At 41.4% G+C, this 27,947-nt stretch overlaps 1 protein-coding gene across 2 annotated transcripts in view; it reads left to right on the top strand.

Annotated features, from left to right (window-relative positions):
• The window catches only part of DIP2C (disco interacting protein 2 homolog C), a 361,724-nt gene that overhangs the window by 225,618 nt on the left and 108,159 nt on the right, over positions 1 to 27,947 (top strand). For both annotated transcript variants that reach the window (XM_079698959.1, XM_079698960.1), the window contains 5 exons: positions 9,286 to 9,420; positions 11,926 to 12,045; positions 13,202 to 13,399; positions 20,628 to 20,719; positions 27,067 to 27,177. In XM_079698959.1, the coding sequence (XP_079555085.1) occupies positions 9,286 to 9,420; positions 11,926 to 12,045; positions 13,202 to 13,399; positions 20,628 to 20,719; positions 27,067 to 27,177 (656 nt within the window). The remainder of the gene's footprint in view (positions 1 to 9,285; positions 9,421 to 11,925; positions 12,046 to 13,201; positions 13,400 to 20,627; positions 20,720 to 27,066; positions 27,178 to 27,947) is intronic.

Here is a 27,947-nt window from a genome sequence, read left to right on the forward strand (position 1 = left end):
AAACGTTTTCAGGAACATACACTGGTTAATGTGTACTGAGAACCTCTATTTGAAATCATAGATAAAAATTAAACAGAAATTTATATGACCATTAAAGATTTTTAGATGCTAAAATTTCTTCCTGTGTATTTTGGAACCTGAGATAGCCCCGAGGCTCAGTCAGTGTGCTTTGTCTGGCAGCCACATGGGCAGGGGAGACATGGAACTCCCTCCACCTCTGCCCCTCGCTGTTACCTTAGGAATGTGTGTTTTCTGATTGAGTACACTTCTAAGGAAATATCAGGAATCTTACCAAGAGAAACACATAATTTTGAACAGATTACTCCCTGCATTTGTTTCTCCCTTTATGTAGTTACATGTGGAATATTGGAGGAAATTATAGCATGGAGAATTAAATTTATCCAAACTATAAAAGGTTGCATTACTCAGGTACGTTAAGACTCAGTGTAACCTAAATACTGGCTTCTCAGTGTGTGACATTTCAGTAATTTCTAATTTGGCACATAGATAAGTTCCTAGAGTATCCAGGAATTTTCTGTAAATATGAAAAAAAAAATTTTGAAAGAAAGCAGCGGCAAAATAATAAAATAAGAAAAAGAGAATTAAAATATTTTACTCCAGGGATTCCCTGGTGGCGCAGTGGTTGAGAGCCTGCCTGCCGATGCAGGGGACACGGGTTCGTGCCTCGGTCCAGGAAGATCCCACGTGCCGCAGAGTGGCTAGGCCCGTGAGCCATGGCTGCTGAGCCTGCGCGTCCGGAGCCTGTGCTCCGCAACGGGAGAGGCCACAACAGTGAGAGGCCTGCGTACCACCAAAAAAAAAATATATATATATATATATATATATATATTTTTTTTTTTTTTTTTTTTTACTCCTGTGGCAAAAGCAAAAGAAGTAAAAAGTCAGAATTGGCAGTGTTCAACCTTTTGTTGAGGCCATGAGAAGCCTACAAATAAGAAAATATCGTGTGTATGTCTGTGTTTTAAGGAATTTAGGGTCAAATAAACCACCAACTTGTAGTACCTCTGGTCCCTCAAGGTGAAGTACTTGGATAGAGTCTGTAGAAACCTCTTTTGCCCAAAGGGTAGAGGAAAGACAAGCCGTTAAAGACTATGAAGAGGCTGTAACAAGTGGATGGTACTTCTGCTTTGTGGTTGTTGGAATGAAATCCTGCGTCCTTGTGAGTCCATCCTGACAGCATGACAGGGACACTGCACATGCATCTCCCATCAGGCTGGCTTAGCATACCATGCGGTCCCTGTCCAGGTGGTTTTTCCTCCTATGGCTCTGCTTGTTGTTATTCACACTTAAAACACTGACAATGAGGGCTCAAGACGTTCCCCATCCTGAGATGCTAAGGCCTGAGATGTGCACATTTGTGACACAAGAAGATGGACGTGCCATGCGACGGCTCCCTGCAGCTCAGACAGAACAGGGCCTGCACATCATTAAGGGCCCTCTCTTCACAATGACAGAGAACCAGGAGGTGTTTATTTAGAACCTCTGTGCATGTCGTGTTCTTAAGACAGTTGGAAAGGAAAGGATCAACACCTCTGAAATATCTTATCATTATCAAAAGTCAAGGAGCATAATTTAGAGTAACCAGGAGAATTAAAGCAACACTTTGAAACTTCAAGAGGCATGTAAAAGGTACTAGAGTAACATATTATAGGAATTAGTAAGCTACATAGAAATGGATAAGCTGAAGAGAAGCTATTAATACATTTCTAGATTAAGAAATAAGAACAAAGCATAATAGATAACATTGTTGTATATTCAGAATCAAAATTTGTATATTCAGGAAATTAAAGAGACTTCTATATGAGCTGTTCTCTTATTTTGTAGCTCCAGATATATAGGTAAGGTCTGTGTCACCCTTTGTAATGGACACATCTGAGATGTTATCACATTCGGGTTTCATCTGCATGTGTTGGGGGTGTATTGTCATTAGCCAGATATTCATAGAAGTTATTGCCATTTCCAGACTATCTTAGAATTCATCAGCGTGAATGCTGCTTTTGGTGTGTGTGGTTTGTATCAGCAAGGAAATTCTCATCAGATTTCTTGCATCTGATCCTGGTAAGCAGATAGATGTGCCCCCATGTGCTTCACGCATAGTTAGCCTGGAGCCTGGCAGCTGTTGTCTGGACCTAGATTCTGGTGTTCTAGGGAATTTGTTCAGAGGGCTGCATAGCCAGCGTTGTGATAAATTACCCTAATTTATTTATGTATAATCATCCACAGTATCAAAGAATTCTTTTATAATCTCTTTATCAATACTTTTCAGACATTTACACTCTTAAAATATTAACTACACACCGAGGATGGTGATATTAGCAAAGCCTGCACACTTGGGGCTGTGGTCTCCCTGCTATACCCTCACCTCCCTTCCTGGCTGGGGTATCCCTGCAGCTAGAGCTTCATAATTCGAAGGCAGGGTCAGTGAATTTTTCCAGGAAAGGACCAGAGAGTGGATATTAGGCTTTGTGGGCCATGCAGTCCCTGTGGCCGCTGCTGAATTCCGCTGGCTCAAGAGCAGAAGACAGCGCATGAACCATAGGCATGGCTGTGCCCCCGCAAAACTTCATTTATAAACGCAGCTGACAGACCACCCTGTGAGCCACAGTTTGCCAACTCCTGTTTTAGAGAGTTTTAAGCCACGCTATTGAAAAAGTAAGCAGGAAAGGAAAATTTGCATTAGGTAACACAAGGCCGATGAGACTCTTCCGTCAATTACTGCATGTTTCTTGTGGCTCTTTGGGTGATACAGTACTAAGAGAGAGAGGGATCTCTCACTGGCCGACATGACTGTGGGAATTTTTAGTTAGGTCCTAGGTCTGGCTTCTAATCCTGCATTGTCTTGCTTAGTTTGTAATAAAGCTGAGATCTGCACAGATACTGAAATTGAGTGAATGTCACCATGGATCTTTTTCTGTCCCCTTGTCGAACATCTTTAACCACTGATCCTTTTCCAGCTGAGATGTTTCCATATCTTTCTCCATTCATTTTTTGCTATGTTTCCTTTTCTGGGGAAGAAAGCTCCTTCTTTCCAAGGCTCATCTTTTCATCCTCATTCTGGATTCTGGCTCCTCCCAAATCTGCTAGCTCAGCTCTTTTGTCTTTTGTATCTTAGCTTCCCCCACCGGTGAACTGGAGCTTTGGCTGTGATGATCACTCATTCCCTCCTCTCCCGGCCTGCACCACACCCTGGTTCTCCTTCCCGCTCTGTCCTTTCTTCTTCTCTGGTGGCTCCTCTCCCCGCCCTGTCTCTCTGTGTTCTTGCCCATTTCATCCACTCCCACAGTTTTCGAGGCCATCTGCTCTTTCACGATCTTCAGATCTGTACTTCCTTCACCCGTCCACATTTCAGAGTGCCTCTTGACCCTGCACCTCAGCCCTACGCTGTGTCCCCAGGTCGGCTCATCTGACAAGGTCCTGCACTCCCAGGAGCGGGCTCCAGACCTCGCCATCCTTGGCTCCTCCTTCCACAGACCAGCAGAGGCCCTGTTGCGTAGCGTTTGGCTACCCTGTGTCTTGCAGGCCTCCTTCCTCTCCATTACTGCTCCCAGGACCCTGCATCCAGGCACCTCACCTCCCATCTCAGTGCTGCAGCCCCTTCCAGCCTCATATCTGTCCCGTTCATATTGTCCTTGTTGCCCTGTTGATGTTGTTAGGGCAGAGATCTGCTCCGGTTTCTTGTCTCCAAAAATGCTTTGGGATTTTTGCCACTCGAAACTGATTTTGTTTATTTGGATTTTATACTTAGAATCAAAGTAATGATTTTTGACCCACAAGTATCCTAACCCTTCATCCAGTGCCTGCTCCATGCTGCAGGAATACCTCGGAGCCTGCCGCTCACACGTTGGTGCACACAACCAACCAAATAGAAGGATGTCTATTCAGTTCTTTCTCCCAGTGTTCAAATGCAGTCATTTACACTTAATGCCATGAGTTTCACAGACTCTTTCTTGGAACTCATGAGAGGAAAGGATTCCCACGCAAGGGGAGAAATGGCAGAGCAGGAGCCTTTGGGCCTGAGAGCGAGGATGGCAGTGTCACCGTCACTGCAGAATGTCACGGTATAGTGTCACTTGTGCCCTCAGACTTGGTGAGGAGCGAGTAGCAGCACTCTTGTTCCACAGGTGAGAAGACCCAGGCTTAGGAAGGTGGATGTGATGCCAAGGGCACCCAGCTAGTGAGTGGTCAGCAGGAACCAGACTCCTATCTGTCGGGTGTAGGAGCACCTGCTCGTGACACTCCAGTCTTGCTCCCTCCTCAGTGTCTGTGTTCCAGCTTGGCCCTGCTTGTTGAAAACAGAACAAGAGCTCCTTGCAGACAGAAATGCAATTAAACTTTGCATAAACAGTAAAAGTTCCAGCATCCCCATCACAATCCTACTGGGTCTGTGGTCTGTACAGGCTTGTGATGATTGGAGCCCTTCAGCATGAATTTGAATTTGCAGATATAAAAGTCAAGAAGCTATTGTCTGAAGTTAAAGATTTTTGTTCTGATATTAGAACATCCCGAGATTTGTCTGACGGTAACTATCCCATCTTTATGGATTTTTGTGGCATAAATGTGGGAGGGAGGCCGTTCCAGTTCTGAGAACCTGTGTAATGCTTCTAAAGTCAACCTCTGAGAGCCTTGGCTGAGAGAAATGTTTGAATATAGAACCACTGAGCCCTTTCTAACTATCTCCAGGTTTAGTCTGCAAATTTGAAAAGCAACTGTGAATCGCCATTAGCAGTATCACACACACTCTCACAGGTAACCAGAGTATACTGTTCTGTCCCTGAGTGATTATTAAAGGATTAAGGAGATAAATCCTCACTTATATTGTCATGTGTCAATATGACATATGGGTGAGACACAAGTAGAGCTCTCCTGTTGGGGGCTTCTGTCAGAGCCAGGGAGGTTGGACATTCCTGGGGAAACCAAGGAGGAAGTCCTGCTCTTCTCGTGAGCTGCGTGTGGAAGATGGGTCGGTGCAGTAGGCAGCTGAGCAGCATCTCCAGCAGCCAAGCTGGATGCTCTGCCGTGAGGCCAGCTCCTTCCCTCAGCACCGTTGCAGGTGCCTTTCACCACATGTCACCTCCATATTTTCATTGAGGAACCTGGTTTTCTGCTGCCATGTAGAAGGCACAGCCATGTCATCTTAGGAAGCCAGGGCAGCTGGGTGGACGGGTGGTCTGAGGGCCTGTATCGCTTTCTGCTCAGTGACTGTAGAGGTTGGATGGACCGTAGGAGACACGGGAGGGGCCTTGTTGATGGATGGAAGGCTGGGTCCCTCTGAAGTCGTCTCTTCTTATCTATCGTCAGTTAGTGGACCACGAGCACGTTGCTTTCTACATGTGAAAACCAGATTTTCTCTTTTTCTTCTCTTAATTTAGAAGTTATTTGGGGACTGAAAAATAACAGGTTGGGAGATAGGATCTCTGACCACTGATCCCTGAGGTTCCCAGTCATATAGTTAGAATTAAAGAAAGCTGCTTTTCAGCGCTGTGAGAACCATAAGCATGTTATCTCTAGTCGTCAAGTGCTCCAGTGTATTCATTCTTATGTTCATTCATTCTTTGAACTTTTACTCCAACATTTGCTGAGTGCAAACAACATGAGCTGGGTGTTGTACAACTTCAGCATCTGAGTAGGACACAGGAGCTGGGCTGAGCTGGATGCCTGCAAGAGCAGGAGATGAGGAAGGAGTTAGTTCAAGGAAGCAGGGAATTTCCAACGCAGAGCTGAGCAGGAAGACCAGCTAGTAACCTGAAACGGTCATGGCCAAAACAGCTGTCCAAAACGGGTGTATAGTTGGCAAGAGTAACAGACTAAAATCCGGAGTGGGAGGGGGATGCAGTGAGATGGGACCCCTGGTACTGATGGCTCCAAAACAGAGATACTATCATGGAAGACGGGTGAATTACACTTCCCTCCCACCTGCCCCTTGTGCCTTGATTCCAGATTCTTAAGGAACCCATGTCAGCTGCTGGGAGCAAAAGCCATAGAGGGGTGAATGAGACAGGACCCACCTGTCAGGGAGCAGATGCAAAGATGTCACAGTAGCTCTGGGGCAGTCACGGTGGAGGTGACACCTGATAGGTGGCTGGAAGGTTGGCCACCATTTTTCTGTTGATTTTGAAAGTATTGGGAAATTGATCTAAGGAACAATGGGTCATCTGGCTCAGAAGATACGAACCCGCTCTGATGAGAGTTCTTAATCTTTGAAATGCTCCTGTTGCATATGGACCTGATTGGCCTCATGCCTGGGGCTGATGAGCACTTTAGACCTTTGACCCTGCACCTTCAACCAGACCCTACTTTTTCTGACCCGTCAGGAAGTGTTTCTTGAGCATCTGTTACATACAAAGGTCTTTTCAATACTCGCAAAAGATAGGTAACAGAGTTAAATACTTGGAGTCCTGATGTTTATTAAAATAAAATAGGGCACCATATATCACTGCAATGGAAGAATGTTCTCTGGCTTCCTAACAGAAGCCCGCTGCTGGGCTTATAATCCTACAGTGACAGCATATGTGGGGAGTTTGAAAGGGAAGGGGAGAGGAGCTAACATAAATTTGGAAAGCACTTTGAAGTCATGCAGCTGTCACTGTTCCTATTTTTTAATCACCAGATGTATTGGAATCGTTATTTTTCCCAACTTCAAAGTGGAAGTGGGTACGTCTGCTGCCCAACACAAAGACTCAGTGGCTGCCACCAATGATGCAGCTACAGCGTGACGTAAACACAAGTAAACCTGAGTAAAACGGAACGCAGTGAACTTACATTTTAGCTACTTTTGTTTTATGTGGCTAATTTGAAATGTTGCTCATCATACATTGGCATCTATTATATTTTTGTTTGAAATATGGGGCCCCGGGGAGTTAACTGCTCAGCCATGGAGAATTAGATCATTTTGAAACATGAAATAAAGTCTATTTGGCAAAAGCACAGGTAGAGGAGATGAGAAGAATGAATGCAGTGTTTGAAATATTAAAGAGGTCATTTGAACAGTCCTCTTCTCTCCCTCTTGCTCTTCCCCTCAGTGATCTGATAAAGCATCCCAGCCGCACCCTCCTCCCTCTCACAGGTACTCTTTTTCTGGGCTAAGATCTAAGAAATTGCCCTTAAGGGTGTGTGTCAGTTGGCTCAGGCGGCCATAACAAAGCACCTTAAACACGGCTTAAACAAGAGACATTCAGTGGCTCACAATCCTGGAGGCAGTAAGTCTGAGCTCACGGTGTTGGCAGTTTCTCCTGAGGCCTCTCTCCTGGGCGTGTAGACAGCCGTCTTCTCTGGGCATCTCTGTCCTCATCTCTTCTTATAAGGCACCAGTCAGATTGAATTAGGGCCCATCCTAGTGGCTTTGTTTTGCCTTAATCATCTCTTTAAAGACCTCCATCTCCAAACACAGTCACCTTCTGAGGTCCTGGAGATTAGGACTCCAACGTGTGAATTTTGAGGAGACATAGTTCAGTCCATAACAGGCTGGACACTCCTGGAACAGGGAGTTGAGGAATGGGGAGCTGGACTCTGCTGATGGCCTGTGTTTAGGGGCTGATGCCGATTGTTATTTTCACAGAGATCTCCAGGCTCAGACCCTGGAAGAGTAGTTGTTGGTGCAGAGAGCTGCCCATGTGTTCCTCTCCTAGCATGTCTTTCTGTGTGCCTGGTGACGCCAGTGCTTGTAACTGTTTATCTATGTAATCCCCACTGTAACTCAGAGGTAGGCATTGTCATTGTCACCCCCTTTTACAGGATGGGGAACCGAGGCATAGGAAGGTCAGTAACCAGTCCCAGGTGATCAGCTCTGAGACGCGGACCTGAGGACCAGTTGGGCAACTGCTGGTGGCCCAGCCCTCAGCCCCCGTGCACATTTCCACACACTTACTGGTCAGTGTGCCTAGGACTGAGGGTCTCCCGAGTCCAAGCACCTGCATTGGTCACGCTGATTGCTATGTTTGAAGCTTGCTTAGGAATTCAGATTAATATTCCTTGGCCTCAAGTCTCACTCAGTGTAATGTCCCTTAACATAAGCAGGCTCACTGACACAGAAGTCAGTCTTCACTTCTGGCGGATTGGGTACTTGCCAATCTGCCTACTTGTTAAAATTACCTGCACCCTCAAATGAATACCCATGGGCTTCTCGAGATCATTTCTAGACATTTGCAGAACGGCTAAAATTTGAGTCCCCAACGTGTATGTTCCCAGCGGAGTCGACAGGCCACGCCCCGGCTTCTAGTTTAGAGCAGTCTGTAAACAGCGTCCTTTATGTGATCTCTTCGGTGCTCTGTTTTTCCTCACTCTTGTGCTTTATGTTAGTGATTTCACAGTTTAAACTGGCCCTCACGTGTAGTGCCAAGGTGGGCAGTGTACAGAGGAGAAAGGCCTTCCAGTACCTGCTCCCCTTTTAACAGCATAAAATATTGTGCTTCTGTCACGTGGAACTATAGACTCTTGACAAGTTTCTATCTAGTAAGGATCAACAAATCAAAATTAATAGTATAATACTCATTATTAGAACTTAGTATGTATAAAATGACATGGACATTCTCATTTGACATGCTCTCCTTAATGTCTTATTTAATAAATACAAAGTCATGCTTTCCCCATTTAACCATTTAAGTGCTTAACTTTATCATCAAATAATGTTATGGGGAAGGCCTGCTGTACGTTTCATTGTGCAGAACACATTAGATGTAAACAGGTGTTTTCTGAATGACTGGACTGTTCAGTATTATTCATGCTAAGACAAATAATAAAATAGCTACTATTTCCTAAATGTTCACCTTCTATCAAGAAATGTTCTAAGTACTTTACATATGTTAACTCATTTAATCTACCCAACAAGGAGGTAGTTGCCATTATTCCCATTTGATGGATGAAGAAACCAAGGTATAGAGATCAGGATGCTTCCAAGGTCTCAAGAATTTGCAGAACTGGGATTCAAACCCCAGGCTCTCTGCTTCTAAAGCTTGAGCTCTTAACTGCCTCTACTATGACTGACAAGAAAATTACTCTTTTATGAACACATAACTTACAGTGTCTTTTTCCTTTGGCCAGTTGAAGACATTATTTTAATTAAAGTGCTACAGTGATTCATTGATGTGACACCTGTAGTGATGTTATTATTGTAAAGATCATCTTTATGCTGAGATTTTTATAGTAGTTTTTGATTCAGAATCTTTTTCTCTTCTTAGGATGTGGCATTTTTGAAACCTTATTGCTTACGTAGCCTTCACAATAACTGTATCATGATAACCAGAAAACTTACAATTTGCTTCTTTACAGAAAATCACTCTGCACCTCCCGATGTAACCACTTACACCTCAGAACACTCAATACAAGTAGAAAGGCCGCAGGGCTCTATGACGTCAAGAACAGCCCCAAAGTATGGCAATGCCGAGCTCATGGAGACTGGCGATGGTATGTCTTCCAGCAAGTTTTTCCTCCTTTGTAAATTCTAAGTTCTGCTAACATGCTTTCTGTGCCCTGACTGGATGTGTTTCTTCTAGTGACACAGTCGGCTCATTGACTCATCAGGTTCTTTATGAGCCTCTCTAGAAGATGGCATAGTTACAGGAAGTGCAAAATGTCTCCAAGGGGGCCAAGAATTATTCCTTGTAGGAAAAATGTCAACGTTGTAGGAATTTTGTCATGAGAAGAAAAAGATTTGATAAAATTCTGATGTTTTTGCTAATGAATAATGTTGATTCCACAATTAGAAAATTAGTGCAGGTGTTAAGACTGTGAATGGTTACTTGGAAGGGCAAGATGGAGCTAAACGCAACCAAAATAATGGACAGAGATGGGCAGAATGGTGCTTTAGACTTTGGAAGAAAGACGGTCCTTTTTCCTCCAGGTTGGAAAAAGTATTGGTGATTTGATAAATACAGCCATTCGGGTTCTCTCTTATTCCTTGAATCTTTCATCTTGGTATGCTCTGACATATTCCTGTTACCCATTCTAAAGTGACAGACTCGAACATGAACTTCATGCTTTATTCTGCTTTCCTTGACCTTCCAGAGTCATGAAAGTTAGACTGGAACCCAATGATGATATAAAGCATTATTTTCTTGGAAGATGGCCAAAATAGCCTCTGTGTGCCATCCATCCCACTATGCTTGTGTCCGTGACACTGTGACTCGGGGGTGATGAGGCCTGGACCCAGCCTCTAACAGGCAGATGCCTCTTCACTGTGGTCAGATGAGGTGATGAGGAGGCCTGGACCCAGCCTCTAAAAGGCAGATGCCTCTTCAGTGTGGTCAGAGCCCAAGGTCGCTGGGTTCTGAGTTCTCTGTTAGTACATTTGAAGTCACTCCAGTTTCCAGTATGATTGGTTTCCCTGGAATGCTTCTCAGTATCAAGGTTTGCTTTAGTCCTCTACTAAGTTCATTGTTTATTGAATTGGTCATTACTGTTACTCTTCTCATCACCATTTTAGTAACTTTGTTGTCTTTGAAGTTCATCATCTTCACCTGCTCCCCCAGGTAAATTCATGTATTGTCCAGTCCAGTGCTGTGATGGTGTCTCGTACCAGAACCACATGGGGCACTTGTTGGAAAACAGATTCTGGGCCACACCCCAGACCTAACACATCAGAAGCTCTGGGCTGGGTCCTAGGATGATTTGTGTGTGTTCTAAATTAAGCTGGAGCACCAGTGGCCTTGTGAAATGATCTCTGGTTCATCCAAACCAGATTAACTGGGACTATATAATGGGGAAATTTTGTGTTTAGATATTGAGAATTCTGGGTTGTATATTTTTATATATTTTCAAGATTGTAAAATATTTAATGTCTCAATTCTGAAAGTGCCCATAGTGTATTTTGAGACTATCTATTAAAATGGTTTTTATTTGATAGAAAAATTTCCTTGAATTCTGTCATACTCGTTCCAAAAGCTGAGTTCTGTTCTTGTGACACTGTGCCGTGGAGGAAGGGCTTTGCCTCGGTCAGCATGGGAAAGACCCTCTCTGGTCGTGGTTCTTCTGTCTGAGAACTGTGAAGGTTCCAGGCCTTCGTATTTACCAGGTTCAGGTTTCCAAGCACTTTTCAGCAGGAATGAAATCTGCCTGCAGAGAGTGCATGTGATCCAGTTACGGATTTAGCATCTTGGTGCTCCATTTTTTCATTTATTTGGGTTATGTAAAGTTTTTTAAATTTCATGCCTTTTTCATTGATCATTTCACTTATTCAGTTTTGAAAACGATGTCACATTGTCATGAGAAATGTATTATACGGTTGGGTCTATTTTTCTCAGTACACATGGATAAATATATGTAAGTTCTGTATTATGTCAGAAACTGAATTTAGAGACTTTCAATTGCTCTGCTTCTAGAATGCATTGCCTAAATGTTCACTCAGGAGAGTGGGTCTGAAAGACATATAGGAGGGACCTGGCCATTACCTGCAAGAGGACAAGGCCTGCCAGCGGCACTTGTAGAACCTGAGTCCCCTTACTTTCAGGGGCGGCAGCTGGAGGCTGAGCACAGGTGGACTCAGGGGAGATTGGAACTTGGGGAGGGTCTCACTGCTTAATCAGCTCTCTGACCCCCAAGGACACAAGGGACCCTGAGACGGTATTAATAAGGAGATGACAGACCCTGTTTTAGGAATAGAGGCGGGACCAAGCCCAGTCTATTGTCCGGAGTTTTTCCCAAGGTCACCAGAGCAGGACAGTTCACAGTGTAAAAGGGAATCATTTCTGCTACATCTTTATGCTCTCTCGAGGCTTCCTAGCAAGGTCACATGCTAAGACTGTCCACCTAGGAATGTTCTCGTTGAGCAGCAGTCATCTTAGGTGACACTGAGGGGCTCCCAGCCCTGAGATGGGGCAGAGTGTGCTGTCACGGCTGTTTTTACTGTGGCTGCTTGTTTACGCTGGTTCATGCTCACAGTCAGTCCACCTGCCCCATGGTTCTGTTTTTCAGGAGTGCCTGTAAGTAGCCGGGTATCAGCAAAAATCCAGCAGCTTGTCAACACCCTCAAACGACCCAAACGACCACCATTGCGGGAATTCTTCGTCGATGACTTTGAAGAACTGCTGGAAGGTGAAAGAGCCCATTCCTACCCGCTCTTCCGGTGTTTCTGTGACCCTATAGAGTATAGTGTTTTTCTACCAAGGCTGTTAGACTTTTTAAGAACAGTAATCTTGGTGTTCCTGGGAAGACAGGGATCCTGCCTAGAAACTGTAGGTACTATTCCCCAAGGTCCCTTTAAAGATACGCCAGTCCCGGCACAGTTGGGTTGATACCATTTGTGTGTCACTCTTAGCAGAATGCGATTTTGTCCCGTGAGCCAGGCCTCTTTCTAAGGACTCCTTGAGGCTACAGGAATGCTGGTGTTGATAAATCATAGACAACCTGAGCTTGCAGCAGCGCGTTCTCTCTGAATAGGCTTTAGAGGAATGCAGAGTGAGCCGTGGCAGATCTCACCTTCCTCGTGACAGCTTCAGGAGCTGGTGTTCTTAACCCCTGAACAGTCCTGAGCCTTTTAACACAAACAACTTAAAATTGAAACAAAGTACTGCTTGTTATATCAAACCCAAACTGCTTATTTTCTTGCTCTTTATACCACAGTAAGACATAGCTGATTTTCTAGCCAGCAGGTGGAAATTGTGAATCATCAACTATAAGAGAAACCTTTCCCAGAAGTGAGAATAATCTCTCAGATTCTTACCTATGTAAAGAGTTGGGCAAATGGTTTTTATTATGGGGCGTTTATTTTTGTTATACTTAAGAAAATATGTGCTGTACTAGTTATTCATAGTAGCTGTAGCAAATTCAGATTTACATCTCAGTATTTAAGGGAAAAATATAATTCAGCAAGATTTGAGCTCTTTGGAGTCAATAATTACTAGTGTATGTCAATAACCGATGTTTTAAACATGGCTTTTGCAATCCTAGACTCTAGGCATGTTAAAATGCATAGTTTTACTTGTCAGTTTATAAATGCATTCAGGTCTCCCTAAGTTCCACACCCTGACTTTGCCTTGGAAATTGTAAGAATTAAGCGCTTTTGTTACATCCATGAGGCTCATGTGGTCATAGCTCTAATTCTAGAAAAACACCTGTGCATGTTTCCTATCTTCTAATAAATTTCTAACTCAAGTGTAAGTCTTCTAGCTTCCTTAAAAGGAATAAAAAAGTGATTGTGCTAATATGGATGTGTTTTTCTTGAAAACCTTTTGTGTTCAAATGTATTTAGTTCAACAACCAGATCCAAACCAGCCAAAGCCAGAGGGAGCCCAAATGTTGGCAATGCGTGGGGAACAGCTGGGTGTGGTTACAAATTGGCCCCCATCTTTAGAAGCAGCGTTACAGCGATGGGGGACCATCTCACCAAAGGCCCCGTGCTTGACCACGATGGACACGAATGGGAAACCTCTGTACATCCTCACTTACGGTAATCCTGTGAGGCTTATCCACCTTTTGTTTGCTTGTGCCTGCACACAACTGTCACTTTCAGGGTGGCCGATTCATATTTGTGTTGCCTTATGTTTCTAATACAGAAATAAATGGAACCTGAAAGGAATATTATAGGAAAATTATTTGGTTTGAATATGAAAAGTTACTATTTGTTAAATGTTTTTGAGTAAAAACCAGAAAGTGATATAAAAAATTAATGATTATAACTCTAAGATGTTAGATTTTACCTCTTGGAATGTATATTAATTAAATTAATGCTTTCAAGAAGGATTGGTAGTTAAAGAATGTATATCAGAACTCTTTGACATGCGTCACTCAGAAGGAACAGAATCTGTTTCCAAAGTGCTTTTTCAGAAAACAAGAGAAACAAACTTTTCTTTAATTCTTTATTCAGTACCATTAATGCAGTCCATAAACTTGGAAATAGTTAACTGTACCAGAGAGTTCCTTTCTCTTTGCTCCACGGATTAGAGACAGAGAAAGCAAATTTTCAGGTCATTTTCACACTCTCTGTTACAGTTTTGCAAAGAAACAAGCTTCATAACAAAAACACCAAAATGGCTTATATTATGTCTGCATGTGTGAGGTTAGATTACCTTTTTTTAACTTTCAGTTTGGTTTTTATGATGATAATGCTCTTCTAATTGCAGGTAGGAAAGAAAGTGTTTTCTCCATTAGCAATGGAGGTCAAGAGCCAGGTGTTAAGTATTATAGCCCAGCCTTTTCGTGGGTGTGGGGCCCGTGAGGCACCCACTGTGCCTCAGTCATTATCCTGTGCATCTCATGGAAGGAAATGGGATTTAGGAGCATATGTTTTCATAGTATCATTTTTTTTTTCTGGCTTTGTTGGGAAATTCTGAGTGGATAGAGGGTATTTCACCCATCATGAGACATAAGATTCATTTTTTAAAAGTTATACTCTTGGAAATAGATTTTAGTCAGTCAAAAAGACAGAGGACTTTCCTGTCTGACCTTCATCTCTTGCCAGATTCAGCCATGGAGCTGATTGTGTACTGTTTTCCAAGCATCATTTATTGAAAGACTGTCCGTTCCCCTTTCTTGGCTCCTTTGTCATAAATTAGTTGACATACATGTGTGGGTTTATTTTGGGGCTATTCTGTTTCATTGATCTATGTGTCTGTTTTTGTGCCAGTATCATACAGTTTTTCATTACTGGTAATTTTGTAATGTCAGGGAGTATGATGTCTCTAGCTTTGTTTTTCTTTCTCAAGATGGCTTTGACTATTTGGGGTCCTTCATGGTTTCATACAAATTTTAGAATTGTTTGTTCTATTTCTGTGAAAAATGCCATTGGAATTTTGATAAGGATTGGGTTGAATCTATAGATTGCTTTGGGTAGTACAGACATTTTAACAATATTAATTCTTCTGATCCATGAGCAGAGAATATCTTTCTATTTATTTGTGTCATCTTTAATTTCTTTCATTAAAGTCATAATTTTTAACATACAGGTCTTTTACCTCCTTGATTAAATTCATTCCTAGGTATTTTATTCCTTTTTTTTTTTTTGCTGTACGTGGGCCTCTCACTGCCGTGGCCTCTCCCGTTGCGGAGCACAGGCTCCGGACACACAGGCTCCGCGGCCATGGCTCGCGGGCCCAGCCGCTCCGCGGCACGTGGGATCCTCCGGGACCGGGGCACGAACCCGCGTCCCCTGCATCGGCAGGCGGACTCCCAACCACTGCGCCACCAGGGAAGCCCTATTTTATTCCTTTTGATGCAGTTGTAAATGGGATTGTTTTCTTGATTTCTCTTTCTGATAGATTATTATTAGTGTATAGACAGAACAGTTTTCTGTGTATTGATTTTGTATCTGCTACTTTACTGAATTCATTTATTACTCTGTATTTCTGTATAGTCTTTAAGTTTGTCTATATATAATGTCATGTTATCTGCAAGTAGTGACAGTTTTTCTTCTTCCTTTCCAGTTTGGATGCTTTTTATTTCTTTTTCTTGCCTTATTATTCTGACTAGGACTTACAATGCTATGTTGAATAAGCATGGCAAAAGTGTCTTGTTCCTGAATCTTAGAGGAAAAGCTTCCAGCTTTTTACTGTTGAGTATGCTGTTAGCTCTGAGCTTGTAAACATATGACTTTTATTTTGTTGAGAATTTTTATCATAAATGGATGTTGAATTTTGTCAAATGTTTTTTCTGCATCTGCTGAGATGATCATATGATTTTTTTGTTGTTGTTACGCGGGCCTCTCACTGTTGTGGCCTCTCCCCTTGCGGAGCACAGGCTCCGGACGCACAGGCTCAGTGGCCATGGCTCTCGGGCCCAGCTGCTCCGCGGCATGTGGGATCTTCCCGGACCGGGGCACGAACTCGTGTCCCCTGCATCGGCAGGCGGACTCTCAACCACTGCGCCACCAGGGAAGCCCGATCATATGATTTTTATCCTTCATTATGTTATTAATGTGCTGTGTCACATTCATTGATTTGCGGATGTTGAACCATCCTTGCATCTCTGGAATAAATCCCACTTGATCATGGTGTATGAGCATTTTAACATATTATTAAATTTGGTTTGCTAATGTTTTGTTGAAGATTTGTGCATCTGTGTTCTTCAGGCCTGTAATTTTCTTTTCTCATGGTGTCCTTGTCTTGTTTTGATAACAGGGTAATGCAGGCCTCGTAAAATGAGTTTGGAAGTGTTTTCTCATCTTTTGTTTTTTGGAAGAACTTGAGAAGGATTGGTATTAATTCTTCTTTGAATGTTTGGTAGAATACACCAGTGAAGCTATTTAGTCCTGGACTTTTGTTTGTGGAGAGGGTTTTGGTTACTGATTCAATCTCCTTACTAGTAAACGGTTTGTTTAGATTTTCTGTTTTTTCATTATTCAGTCTTGGAAGGTTGTATGCTTCTAGGAATTTATTTCTTCGAGGTTGTCCAGTTTGTTGGTATGTAATTGTTCATAGTAATCTCTTATGATCATTTGTATTTCTTTAATACCAATTGTAATGTCTCTCATTTCTGATTTTATTTATGAGTCCTCTTTTTTCCCTAGGTGAGTCTAGCCAGAGGTTTGTTAATTTTGTTTATCTTTTTAAAGAACCAGCTCTTGATTTCATTGATCTTTTCTATTGTCTTTTTAATCTATTTCATTTATTTCCGCTCTGATCTTTGTCATGTTCTTCCTTCTACTAACTTTGGGCCTCATTTGTTCTTCTTTTTCTAGTTACTTGAGATGTAAAATTAGGTTGAGATTTTTCTTGTTTCTCGAGATAGACGTTCTGTGAATTTCCCTCTTAGAATTGCTTTCGCTGTATCCCATGTTTTAGCATGTTATATTTTCATTTTCATTTGTCTCAAGGTGTTTTTTACTTTCTCTTTTGATTTCTTTGTTTTGTTGGTTGTTAGATAGCATGTTTTTTAATCTCCACATACATGTAAATTTATCAGTTCTCGTAATTGATTTCTGGTTTAATAACATTGTGGTCAGAAAAGATGCTCAATATGATTTATTTTCTTAAATTTAAGACTCATTTTGTGGCCTAAGATATGATCTATCCTGGAGAATGTTCCATATGAGCTTGAGAAGAATGTGTATTCTGCTGCTTTTCGATAGAGTGTTCTTTATATATCTATCTGGTGTAATGTGTAATTTAAGGCTGATGTTTCCTTATTGATTTTCTGTCTGGCTGGTCTGTTCATTGATGTAAATCGGGTATTAAAATCCTCTACTCATATTATATTGCTGTTGTTTCCCTCTTTATGTCTGTTAATGTTTGCTTAATATATTTAGGTGCTTCTATATTGGGTGCATAAATATATCCAAATGTTATATTTGCTTGTTGGATTTACCCTTTATCATTACGTAATGTCCTTTGTCTTGTTACAGTCTTTGTTTTAAAGTTGATTTTATCTGTTATAAGTATAGCTACCCCAGCTTTCTTTTGGTTTCCATTTACGTGGAATATCTTTTCTATCTGTTCACTTTCATTTTGTGTGTGTCTTTATACTTGAAGTGGGTCTATTGTAGAAGTATGTAGATGAGTCTTGTGTTGTTGGGTTTTTTTTTTTTTTTTTGCGGTACGCGGGCCTCTCACTGTTGTGGCCTCTCCCATTGCGGAGCACAGGCTCCAGACGCGCAGGCTCAGCGGCCATGGCTCACGGGCCCAGCCGCTCCACGGCATGTGGGATCCTCCTGGACCGGGGCACGAACTTGTGTCCCCCGCATCGGCAGGCATACTCTCAACCACTGCGCCACCAGGGAAGCCCTGTTGGGTTTTTTTTTTAATTCATTCACCCGCTGTGTCTTTTGACTGGAGAATTTAGTCTGTTTACATTTAAAGTAGTTATTGATAGGTATGACCTTACTGCCATTTTGTTAATTGCTTTCTGGCTCTTTTGTAGTTCCTCTGTTCCTTTAGTCTTCTCTTACTCTCTTCCTTTGTGGTTTGATGACTTTCTTTAGTGATGTGCTTAGATTCCTTTCACATTATTTTTTGTGTATCTACTATAGGTTTTTGCTTGATGGTTACCATGAGGCTTACATATAACATATTTATAATAGTCTGTTTTAAGTTGATTAAAAACTTAAGTTTGAGTACATTCTCAAGCCCTACATTTTTAGTCTTCCCCTGTTTTATGTTTTTGATGTCACATTTTACATCTTTTTATCTTGTGTATTCCTGAACTAACTGTTGTAGTTATTTTTACTACTTTTTTCTTTCAACCTAATACTAGGTTTATAAGTGTATAATCTACTACCTTTACTAAATATTTACCTTTACCAGTGAGACACATATTTTCTTGTTACAAATTAGTGCCCTTTCTTTTCAGCTTAAATAAGTTCCTTTAACACTTTTTTTGTAAGGCTGCTTTAGTGGTGATGAACTCCTTTAACTTTTTACTTGTCTGGAAAACTTTATCTGTCCTTCAATTCTTTTTTTTTTTTTTTTTTGGCGGTACGCGGGCCTCTCACTGTTGTGGCGTCTCCCGTTGCGGAGCACAGGCTCTGGATGCGCAGGCTCAGCAGCCATGGCTCACGGGCCCAGCCGCTCCGCGGCATGTGGGATCTTCCCGGACCGGGGCATGAACCTGTGTCCCTGCATCAGCAGGCAGACTCTCAACCACTGCACCACCAGGGAAGCCCTGTCCTTCAATTCTGAATGATAACTTTGCCCGGGAGAGTATTCTTGGTTGGAAATTCTTTTTCTTTCTCCTTTCTAAATCAGTCAAGAACTCTTTTATCTTCTTTAATTAATTAATTTTTTTTTCTTTTGTGGTATGCGGGCCTCTCACTGATGTGGCCTCTCCCGTTGCGGAGCACAGGCTCCGGATGCGCAGGCTCAGTGGCCATGGCTCACGGGCCCAGCTGCTCTGCGGCATGTGGGATCTTCCCGGACCGGGGCACGAACCCGTGTCCCCTGCATCGGCAGGCAGACTCTCAACCACTGCGCCACCAGGGAAGCCCTATCTTCTTTAATTTAAATCATCAATTTACTCTTTATTTTTTTCTATTTGAAAAATATTTCTAGAACTTGCCAAAAGCGTGTTGTTTCCTTTTTCAAACTCTCTGTTGTAAATTGGCTTTTGTATGAATTTATGATGATCTCGACTTTAATATTCCAAACTGAGAATGAAGTTGAAACTTTAACAGAATATAATGGTGCTAATTGTGTGATTGTAATTGATTTGTTTGTTTACAATGCATTGATTTTTTTTTCACTTACAACAAGTTGATTGTAATTGTTTATTCAACTATAATACTTTCCTAACATTGTTCACATTAAATCTGAAGGCACAAAATATTTGTGATTTCTTTAGGAAAAAAATAACTCCCTGCATTATTTCTAATGGCTAGTGACTATTTAGGGCAAAAATATAATCATCAAGTAATTGTAATGTAGCCAGTCTTGAGGAGGTGGAGTTACGGAAGATGGAGGAGGGACATGAATAAAACATCACACCTAGTAGCCACTCTCAGTGATCAAGAAGTAGGCTAAAATGTATACTGCGATTTTGTTTTTTATAGCTTGCTTATTATGATGTTAATAAAACAAAGAAATATTTGTTGAGCATGTACTATGAGCGAGGAATGTCCTAGGAATTATAGGAATCAGAGATAATGGAAAAATCCTCCTTGTCCCCCTAATCACTAAGGAAGAGACAAATTGATAAATCCATTGATCGGAAAACAGTAAGAACCCTATTTTGGGTTGCTGCAAAATCCAATATGAAATCAATTCAGATTTTTTTCATTTCATAATTTAATTTCATAATTAAAGTGTATATTAATTTAGCTTTTACATTTAAAATAGGAAAAAGATTAGAACAGTGATTGCATTTATAGGAAATAGTTCAAATTGTTGTTATCTTTATTATACTATTGCATTAATATAATTTCTAACACCTTGACTGCTTCTGAAAGCTTATAGAAGCTAAAGCTGTAAAAGGCCTTTATGTGTCCAAGAATTCATGTTAGATTTTCAAGTCATTTTGGTTTGTACTCAGACTGTTTGCTATCACCTGGGTATGCTGAGGAAATATCTGGCACTGGGATGAAGGCAGGGATTTGAATCTGCAAGTTCTTCAAAACTGGTTATTTTTCTCATTTTTTTTAATCTTTATAATCCTGCTTTGTGGTGATTTTTTTCTAGAGTTCAAAACTTTAAAATAATTCAAAAATTTTACCATAATCTTTATCTAAATTCAGGGATTAGGATTCCAAAATCCTAAAAGTTAGGAAAAGTTGAAGTTGAGAAACTTAGGATGTGGGGAAGGAGAGGGATCAGGCCCTCCAAAGCCTGTCTTAAGTGCCCTTTACATTCATTGCAATCACACAAGACAGGACTCATTAATAGAGAAGATAGGTGTCATTTTGCACAACATAAATTAGCATTAACTTACTAATGCTGTGGTCCCTGCCCTATTTTACTCCCTAGAAATCCTCCCCACTTCTGTGATGGTAATTAAATTCTCTATGGCTTTGCTCTAGGTTCTTAGCATCCTAGATGTATTTGTATTTAATACCTTATTCCAGTGCTCAGGCTTCTCAGATTTTGTAAGTCAGATTTGCTGGCTTTTGTTTTGCATCTTGATTCCAGGGACTCGGAATAACTTGAAAGGCTTAAAGTAAAAAAGTAATACTCTCTATATAGGTTAATGTGCACACATATACGCAACAGAAAATGCATGTGTACAATTAATTGTGTTTTTATAATTTGTATTGATAGGCAAACTGTGGACAAGAAGCATGAAGGTTGCTTACAACATTCTGCATAAATTAGGTACAAAACAAGAACCTATGGTGCGACCTGGAGATAGGGTAAGTGCAATTTAAATTATCACATCTGCAAGACACATGGTCTGAGGTGGAGAAGACACCCACTTTTTTAAAGTTGCAAAGTTCAGTGCCTCCGTACTACTAAATCAGGCTTTCTTAACATTTACTGTGAACCAGAAGCAGTTATTCAGCAGGATTAATCTTCACAGTAACTCAGCGAGTTTAACTGTAGTAGTTCTCACGTTTTATCCATGAGGATATTAGGACTTGAGAGGGTAAGAATCATATCAGCTGAAGGCACATAGCTAGAAAGTGGTATAGCCAGTGCTCATATCCATTTCTGTCCAACCACAAAACCTGTGTTCCTAACCCCTGACATATGTGGTCTCCTAGTTTGGAATGTACTTGCACTGTCTTCCTGAGTAGACAGGACAATTGTGTTTAGAACTTTTTTATGTCAGTGATATCGAAAATCCTGGCAGTAAACTGCTGGTATGTTCCTTTCCTAGTGTTAAATTTCTTGATATAGGCTACTGTCTTTCATTGAAAAGCACAATTTTATTCTTACTGCAATCTGCTAAGTTACTGAGAACAGATATTAGTATTTCCTTTTTAATGTTACACCCAGAGCAGTAAATAATCTTGCCCAAGCTTTACACCCCAATTAAGATGTGGGGCTGAGAGTAGAACCTAGTTTTCTTGCCTTAAATGGAGTGATTTTTTTCCATATGTTGGTATGTACCTCAGAATGCCCCAAGACTGGGTTACCCACCTGCACCCAAAGGACTCCAAATTAATTTTATAAAAATATCATTTTAGAGCACCATAAACCAACAAGAATACAAGCTGTGATTTACTTAAGAGATATTATAAAAACATGGGCCCATTATGGGGAATTTTTAATAAGATTGCTGCAGCCCCAGGATTCTGTGGTAGGCTATGATTCTTTCCAGTTTAATGAAAAAGTTTGACCTTTAGCTTTTAAAAGTCAATTATAGGTCTCACACTTCCTCATTATAAAACTTACTGTAAAGCTACGGCAATCAAAGCTGTGTGGTATTAACACAAAGACAGATACAGACCAAAGGAATAGAATAGAAAACCCAGAAATAAATCCTTACATGTAGGGTCAAGGGACTTTCAAGAAGGATGCTAAGACATTAAATGGGGGAAAGGATAGTCTACTCAACAAATGGTGCTTGGAAAATTGGATATGCATAAGCAAAAACCCAAAATTGAACCTTTATACCATATATTAAAAAATTAACTCAACATGGATTAAAGACCTAAACTCTTAGAATAAAACATAGGGGAAATGTTTCATGACATTGGATTTAGCAATGATTTCTTGGATATGGCACCAAAAGCACAGGGAACAAAAAAATTGATAAGTTGCACTTCATCAAAATTTAAAAATTCTGGGCTTCCCTGGTGGTGCAGTGGTTAAGAATCTGCCTGCCAGTGCAGGGGACCATGGGTTCAAGCCCTGGTCTGGGAAGATCTCACATGCCACGGAGCAACTAAGCCCGTGTGCCACAACTACTGAGCCTGTGTGCCACAACTACTGAAGCCCGTGAGCCTAGAGCCCGTGCTCTGCAACAAGAGAAGCCACTGCAATGAGAAGCTCACGCACCACAACATAGTAGCCCCCGCTTTCTGCAACTAAAGCGCACGCACAGCAACGAAGACCCAACGCAGCCAAAAATAAATAAATAAAATAAATGTATAAAATTTAAAACTTCTGTGTACCAAAGGACACTTCTGAGAGTGAAAAAGAAACATGTAGAATGGGAGAAAATGTTTACAAATCATATATCTGATAAAAGATCAGTATCCAGAATATATAAAGAAGTTCTACAACTCAACAACAACAACCAGAAAAAAAAGTTTACAGAACAGGCAAAGGACTTGAATAGACCTTTTTCCAGGGAAGATTTACAAATAGTCAAATAAGCCCATGAATCACTAATCATTAGGGAAATATACGTCAAAACCACATGAGCTACCACTTCACAATCATTAGGATGGCTGCTATCAAAAACAGAAAATAGTAGGTGATGGCAAGAATGTGAAGAAATTGGAACCCTTGTGCATTGCTGGTAGGAATATACAGTGGTGTAGCCACTGTGGAAAACAGTACTATGGTGGTTCCTTAAAAAATTAAACATCTGATCCGATAATTCCACTTCAATTTCAAAAGAATTGAAAGCAAGGACTTGAACAGATACATCTACACCAATGTTCATAGCAGCACTATTCGCGAAAACCAAAAGGAGGAAGCAACTCAAGCATCCATGATCGGGTGAATGAATAAACAGAAGGTGGTATATTCGTACGGTGTAGTACTATTCAGCCTTAAAAAGGAAGGAAATTCTGACACATTCTACAACATGGATGTACCTTGAGGACATTATGCTCAGTATAATAAGCCAGTCACAAGAGATAAATATTGTATGGTTCCATTTATATGAGGTACTTAGAGTACTTAAATTCCTAGAGACAGAAGAATGATGGTTACCAGGGGCTGTGGGAAGCGGGAAATGGGGAGTTATTGTTTAATAGGGACAGAGTTACAATTTAGGAAAATGAACATGTTCTGGAAATGGATGGTTGATGATGGTTTTACAACAGTGTAAATGTACTCAATGCCACTGAATTGTATAGTTGAAAATGGTCAAGATGGTAAACTTTGTTATATTTATTTTATCACGATAAAAAAAAGTCAGTTGTAATTTATCTCCCTTATCTATAATTTGGTTAATAGTCTTAGTAGTTTTTTTAAAAAAAAGTCTTTGGCCTTCAGACTCTTGAAGTTCCTTTACAATAGCAGTTATAAAGTAAACCATCTCTGTTCTGCTAAGAAGTCAGTAGGAATGTGGGGTCAAGTTTTGATAGAACAAAATATGTAAAAAGATTTTCTTTAGCAGTGGGTGGTTTGAATTGTATGAGGTGGGACTACTTTTCTAAATTATTCCTTTAAAAAGTTTTCATATGGCTGGCACCTGGCATGTGCGTATAAATACTTATTACATAAGCATATGTGATTGTAGTATTCAATTGATAATAACCTTCTGTCACAATAAACAGGATTCTTTACCTCTTTGGAAATCATTTTTAATTAAATATAATTTTCGGAGGATAATGAACATTCTGTCCTTAGCATAAGAATTATAGACGCTTTTCATGTGGGTGACCCTATTAATGCACTTTGGGGAGTCCTGCTTGTGCTTTGAAAAGGCATTTATGTGCTTAAGCTGAATAGGTTTTCAGGATATTGCAGTGGGAGCTGTGGAACAAACAAAGTTGCATCATATGTGAAGCCTGCCTTCAGTGAGCTTGCAGAGTTAAAAAAATAAATAAATAAAGACATTGATAATTGGCTATCTGTAAATTGGAAAATGATACAGGTCCCCAAAATAGGTGGTGAGAGATACAGCTGAACTCTTTGGGAAGGATGGAGAATATTCTCATTTTGGGAGCTTCTGGAATCTGAGAAGACTTCTTGAGAAAAAGCAAGCCCGTGGCTTTTGGTCAGGTTGTAGGACAGAGTGTGGAAGGGAGCTGAGGGGGGATGTGTGGTATGTGGACAGAAGAAGCCAGGCACTGGGACAGCAAGGCTGTTACAGGAAGACCAGCGGAGGAGCTGTTGATGCTCTGTGCATAGTTAAGTGCGATGAAATATCAGAGAACACATAGGGAATTGAATGAAAAGAAACCGTGTGGGTTTATGAAAATGAAGCATCTGTATATTTGTACAGTATTGCACTGGAATCACTGTGCAGTCACCAAAAAACAGGACTTGTGACTGATTGAGATATAAAAGGAAAATTTGGTGAGAATGATACAAATACAGTCTTCCCTTCCTTAAAACAAATATTTTAAAAATTCAGTTTTGATTCTAAATGAGCCTTTAGCTATTTGACCATTTTCTATTTGTTACTTTTATACTTTTGAGAGCATATAATGCACAATTTTATATTCTGCTTTTATTCACTTTACATTAATATAACATTTCATCCTGTTTTAACCCAACTCTGCAAGGTTATATAATATGGCATTATCAGCATGAACTTTAGTGATCGAGCAGTGGGAATTTTAAATCCTGGATCAAGTTGCCCTTCCCTGGAACAGAGCTGGGGTAGGAGCCAGACCAGAAGCTCCTCTTGGAAATATGTTGATCCACAGTCTGGCTCTGGAAGCAGCACCTTCTTTCTCTCGGTTCTATGCTCTTGAAGACTCCTGCATGTGGAATAGGTTAGGCCTAGGAGGACTAACAAGTCCGAATTTAACTAGTCCTCTCTGAGTGGGTGCAGCCATTAGTTTTGGGTGGAACTTCAACATCTGCATTTTCTTAACATCCTCTGTTTTGGTTCAAGGACAGCAGTCTTGCAGCAGTGGTGCCTTGGAAGCTTTGCAAACATTTGATTGAATGTTGTTGCTTTGCCAGATCCAGAACTAAAAACAGATGCTGTCAGCTCTCAGACCACCAGTTGAAGGCAGAACACCTGAGGCCAGTGCAAACCTCAGATCATTTTTTAAATAATTGTTTATGGTTCATATGCAGAGACATGTAAATAAATCCTTTTATTCCTCCTTTGAAGTCCTACTGATAGTAGCCTGGCATCTGTCTGGGTGCTTTTGGGACAAAATAAGGATTAATATCCAATCAATAGTTATTTCACAGGGTTTCTTAAAATTCTTCAGTAGTGCAGAATGGCTTTTATTGGCCTTAGCTGTTTCATTTGTCTCTCGTTTGGCTGATTTTAGTAAACTACAGGAATGCCGTATAGAAAGGCAATCTTCACATAATTCCAAACTTAATTTTATTTCCATCAACTATCCTGTGTTGCTAACAGAGCCAAATTTAAGATGCAGCCTGCTCCATCCTCAGCTGTCATCTGAGTCCTTTATGCCAACCTGCTTACTTAGATATTGAGGTAATTAGGATGTCTTATCCAACTGTTCGTGACAAAGTTAATAACTTCTAGTTAGGGCATTTTTAAAGAAAAAAATGTGTTAAATTCCTGAATGAGGTAATACAAAAATCATATACATCTGCTAAATCATGGGATTTATGTGCTTAATTATCAACAAAGAAGAGCAGTGCCGATGCTGGAGCAACACATGGGAGAAGCTTGTGTTAAAGTGGAAGCAGAGTCCTGCAGAGCTCAGTGGGGATCCAGAAATAGGACTGCCTGTTGTATCCTGAAGACAGCTTCTAGAGCTAGAGTAGGAAGGGCCACTCCAGAAGGAGCATCGGGCAACAGGAGAGCAAGCGGATCGACATTGCATTAGCTCCACGGCAGATGCTAACCTGAGCGCCAGGTGGATGTAAATGGGATGAAGCTGACAACATAAAGGAAAAACTTGACAAGTTTACATGCAACATTAAATACACTAATAAAAATAAAACAATATTATATTGAGAAGTCTGCGTCAAATATAAGAGTTAATACTATGAAATATATTTAAAGATTTTATGGGAAATGTCAAAACACTAGCACATAAATAGGCAAAGGAAATGAAACACAGTTCATACAAGGACGAATAATTATAAGCCATCTGATGGAAAATTGTTCTTCATTAAGATTCCCTTCAGGACTATCAGAAAACATTTGAAAAATCATACTATCCATTATTGGGTTATTAGGATAGTAATTTAAATTTACCTTTTAGAACTCCATGATTATTTTACTCCTGGTTCTTCAGAGGCTGAACTGGAGAGGCGATGGGCAGCTGGAGATGTGTGGCCAGGTGTTCACGGAAACCTTCCCCGGGAGGGCAGAAAGCCAGATGCCGCAGGTGCAGGCTGACCGAGCGCCGGCTCTCGGGGCCGGGGCCTCGTGGGCAGTTGTGGTTCACGGCTGCCTGCTGTGTGTCAGGCACGGTGTGAGCTCTTGCGTACATTTTCTCATTTGATCTTTACTACAACGCTAGGACACTAGTATTCTCAATTTTCAGGTAAGTAAAGGCTTGGGGAGCTAAATCTGAGCTGGGATCAGAGTAGAGTCAGCTGTGAGCCCAGCACCTTAGGGAGGAAGTGCACAGCATTCAGTTATGATGGTGAAGACTGTGTGGACGTACAAGGACGCACTTCAGAGCCCAGTGAGAATAGCAAGAGACAAATAGTATGTGCACTGTGGTTTCACCTGTGTAAAAATATGTGCCGATGGGGGAGATAACGTGTAAACAGCAAGGGTAGTTGCATTCTGGTGCGGTGTCAGAGATGACCCGGATAATCTGTTTGCCTTCCATGTGAGATCAAGGAAAAGCATCTGATAACTTATTAAAATGCATCTTACTAATATGCATTTTTCAAGCAGGGCATCTAAATTTTTTCCAGTGGCATCGTGTTAGTGGTTAATCCCTCTCTCTCTGTGTTGGTCCAGGTGGCACTGGTGTTCCCCAACAATGACCCTGCTGCCTCCATGGTGGCTTTCTATGGCTGCCTGCTGGCTGAAGTTGTGCCTGTGCCCATCGAGGTGCCCCTCACAAGAAAGGTAAATAACGTATCTTTCTGTTCAAGCCTGTTGGCTGGGAAGGTCTGTTCTGCTGCCCTGGAAGGTTCTGTCATGGGGTCAGAATGTGCAGACAGCCATCTTCAAGAGCTTTCATCTCAGCAGGATGTGGATCAGGAAGCACAGGGCCGTTTGCCTTGTCTCTGAGGCTCTGCGCAGGTTGTCGTTGGCTGTCCCAGACAAGGGAGCAGCATTGACGCTGCAGCTCCACTCAGCGGCCGGATTGAGCTGCTGCCCTGAGGTGGCGCCTTCTGTGTGTTGAGCAGGGTGATCTGCCAGCAAAGCAGGTGTTCCAGTATCTCGTTCCTCAGTGTCACTGCACTAGAAATCTGGGTAAATGATAGATTTTTCACTTATTTTTATTTCAGGGGTGGCAGTTGTTGCATTTGTGCAGGTGTTTGGACATTAACAAGTTCCAGGTTCACCTACGATTTGTTGGATCTTATTCTATGATTAGAATAAATAACTAATCTTGCGGTTACAGTTGTAGTGTAGTCCAGTGTCGGAACCCTACACAGCAGTGTGTGTGTCTTTGTCCACGTAAATGATTGGCTCCTTGCACCACAGACCTGTGGTAACTTTGGAAGGGAAGGCAGAGGGAGGAGACTGTGCTGGGGTTGACCCTGATGGTCCCCCGAGAGGTGCTCTGATGCTGTCGAAGGAGACGGGGCCGACGGCTGTGGGGTAGGCCCCCTGCCACTGGTTGTGTTATGTGTCGTGCCCTTGGGCTCCACCCTGGATTCACCGGGCCG

The sequence above is a fragment of the Hyperoodon ampullatus genome, assembly GCF_949752795.1.
Source record: "Hyperoodon ampullatus genome assembly, chromosome: 3".
Classification (NCBI taxonomy): Eukaryota; Metazoa; Chordata; class Mammalia; order Artiodactyla; family Ziphiidae; genus Hyperoodon; species Hyperoodon ampullatus.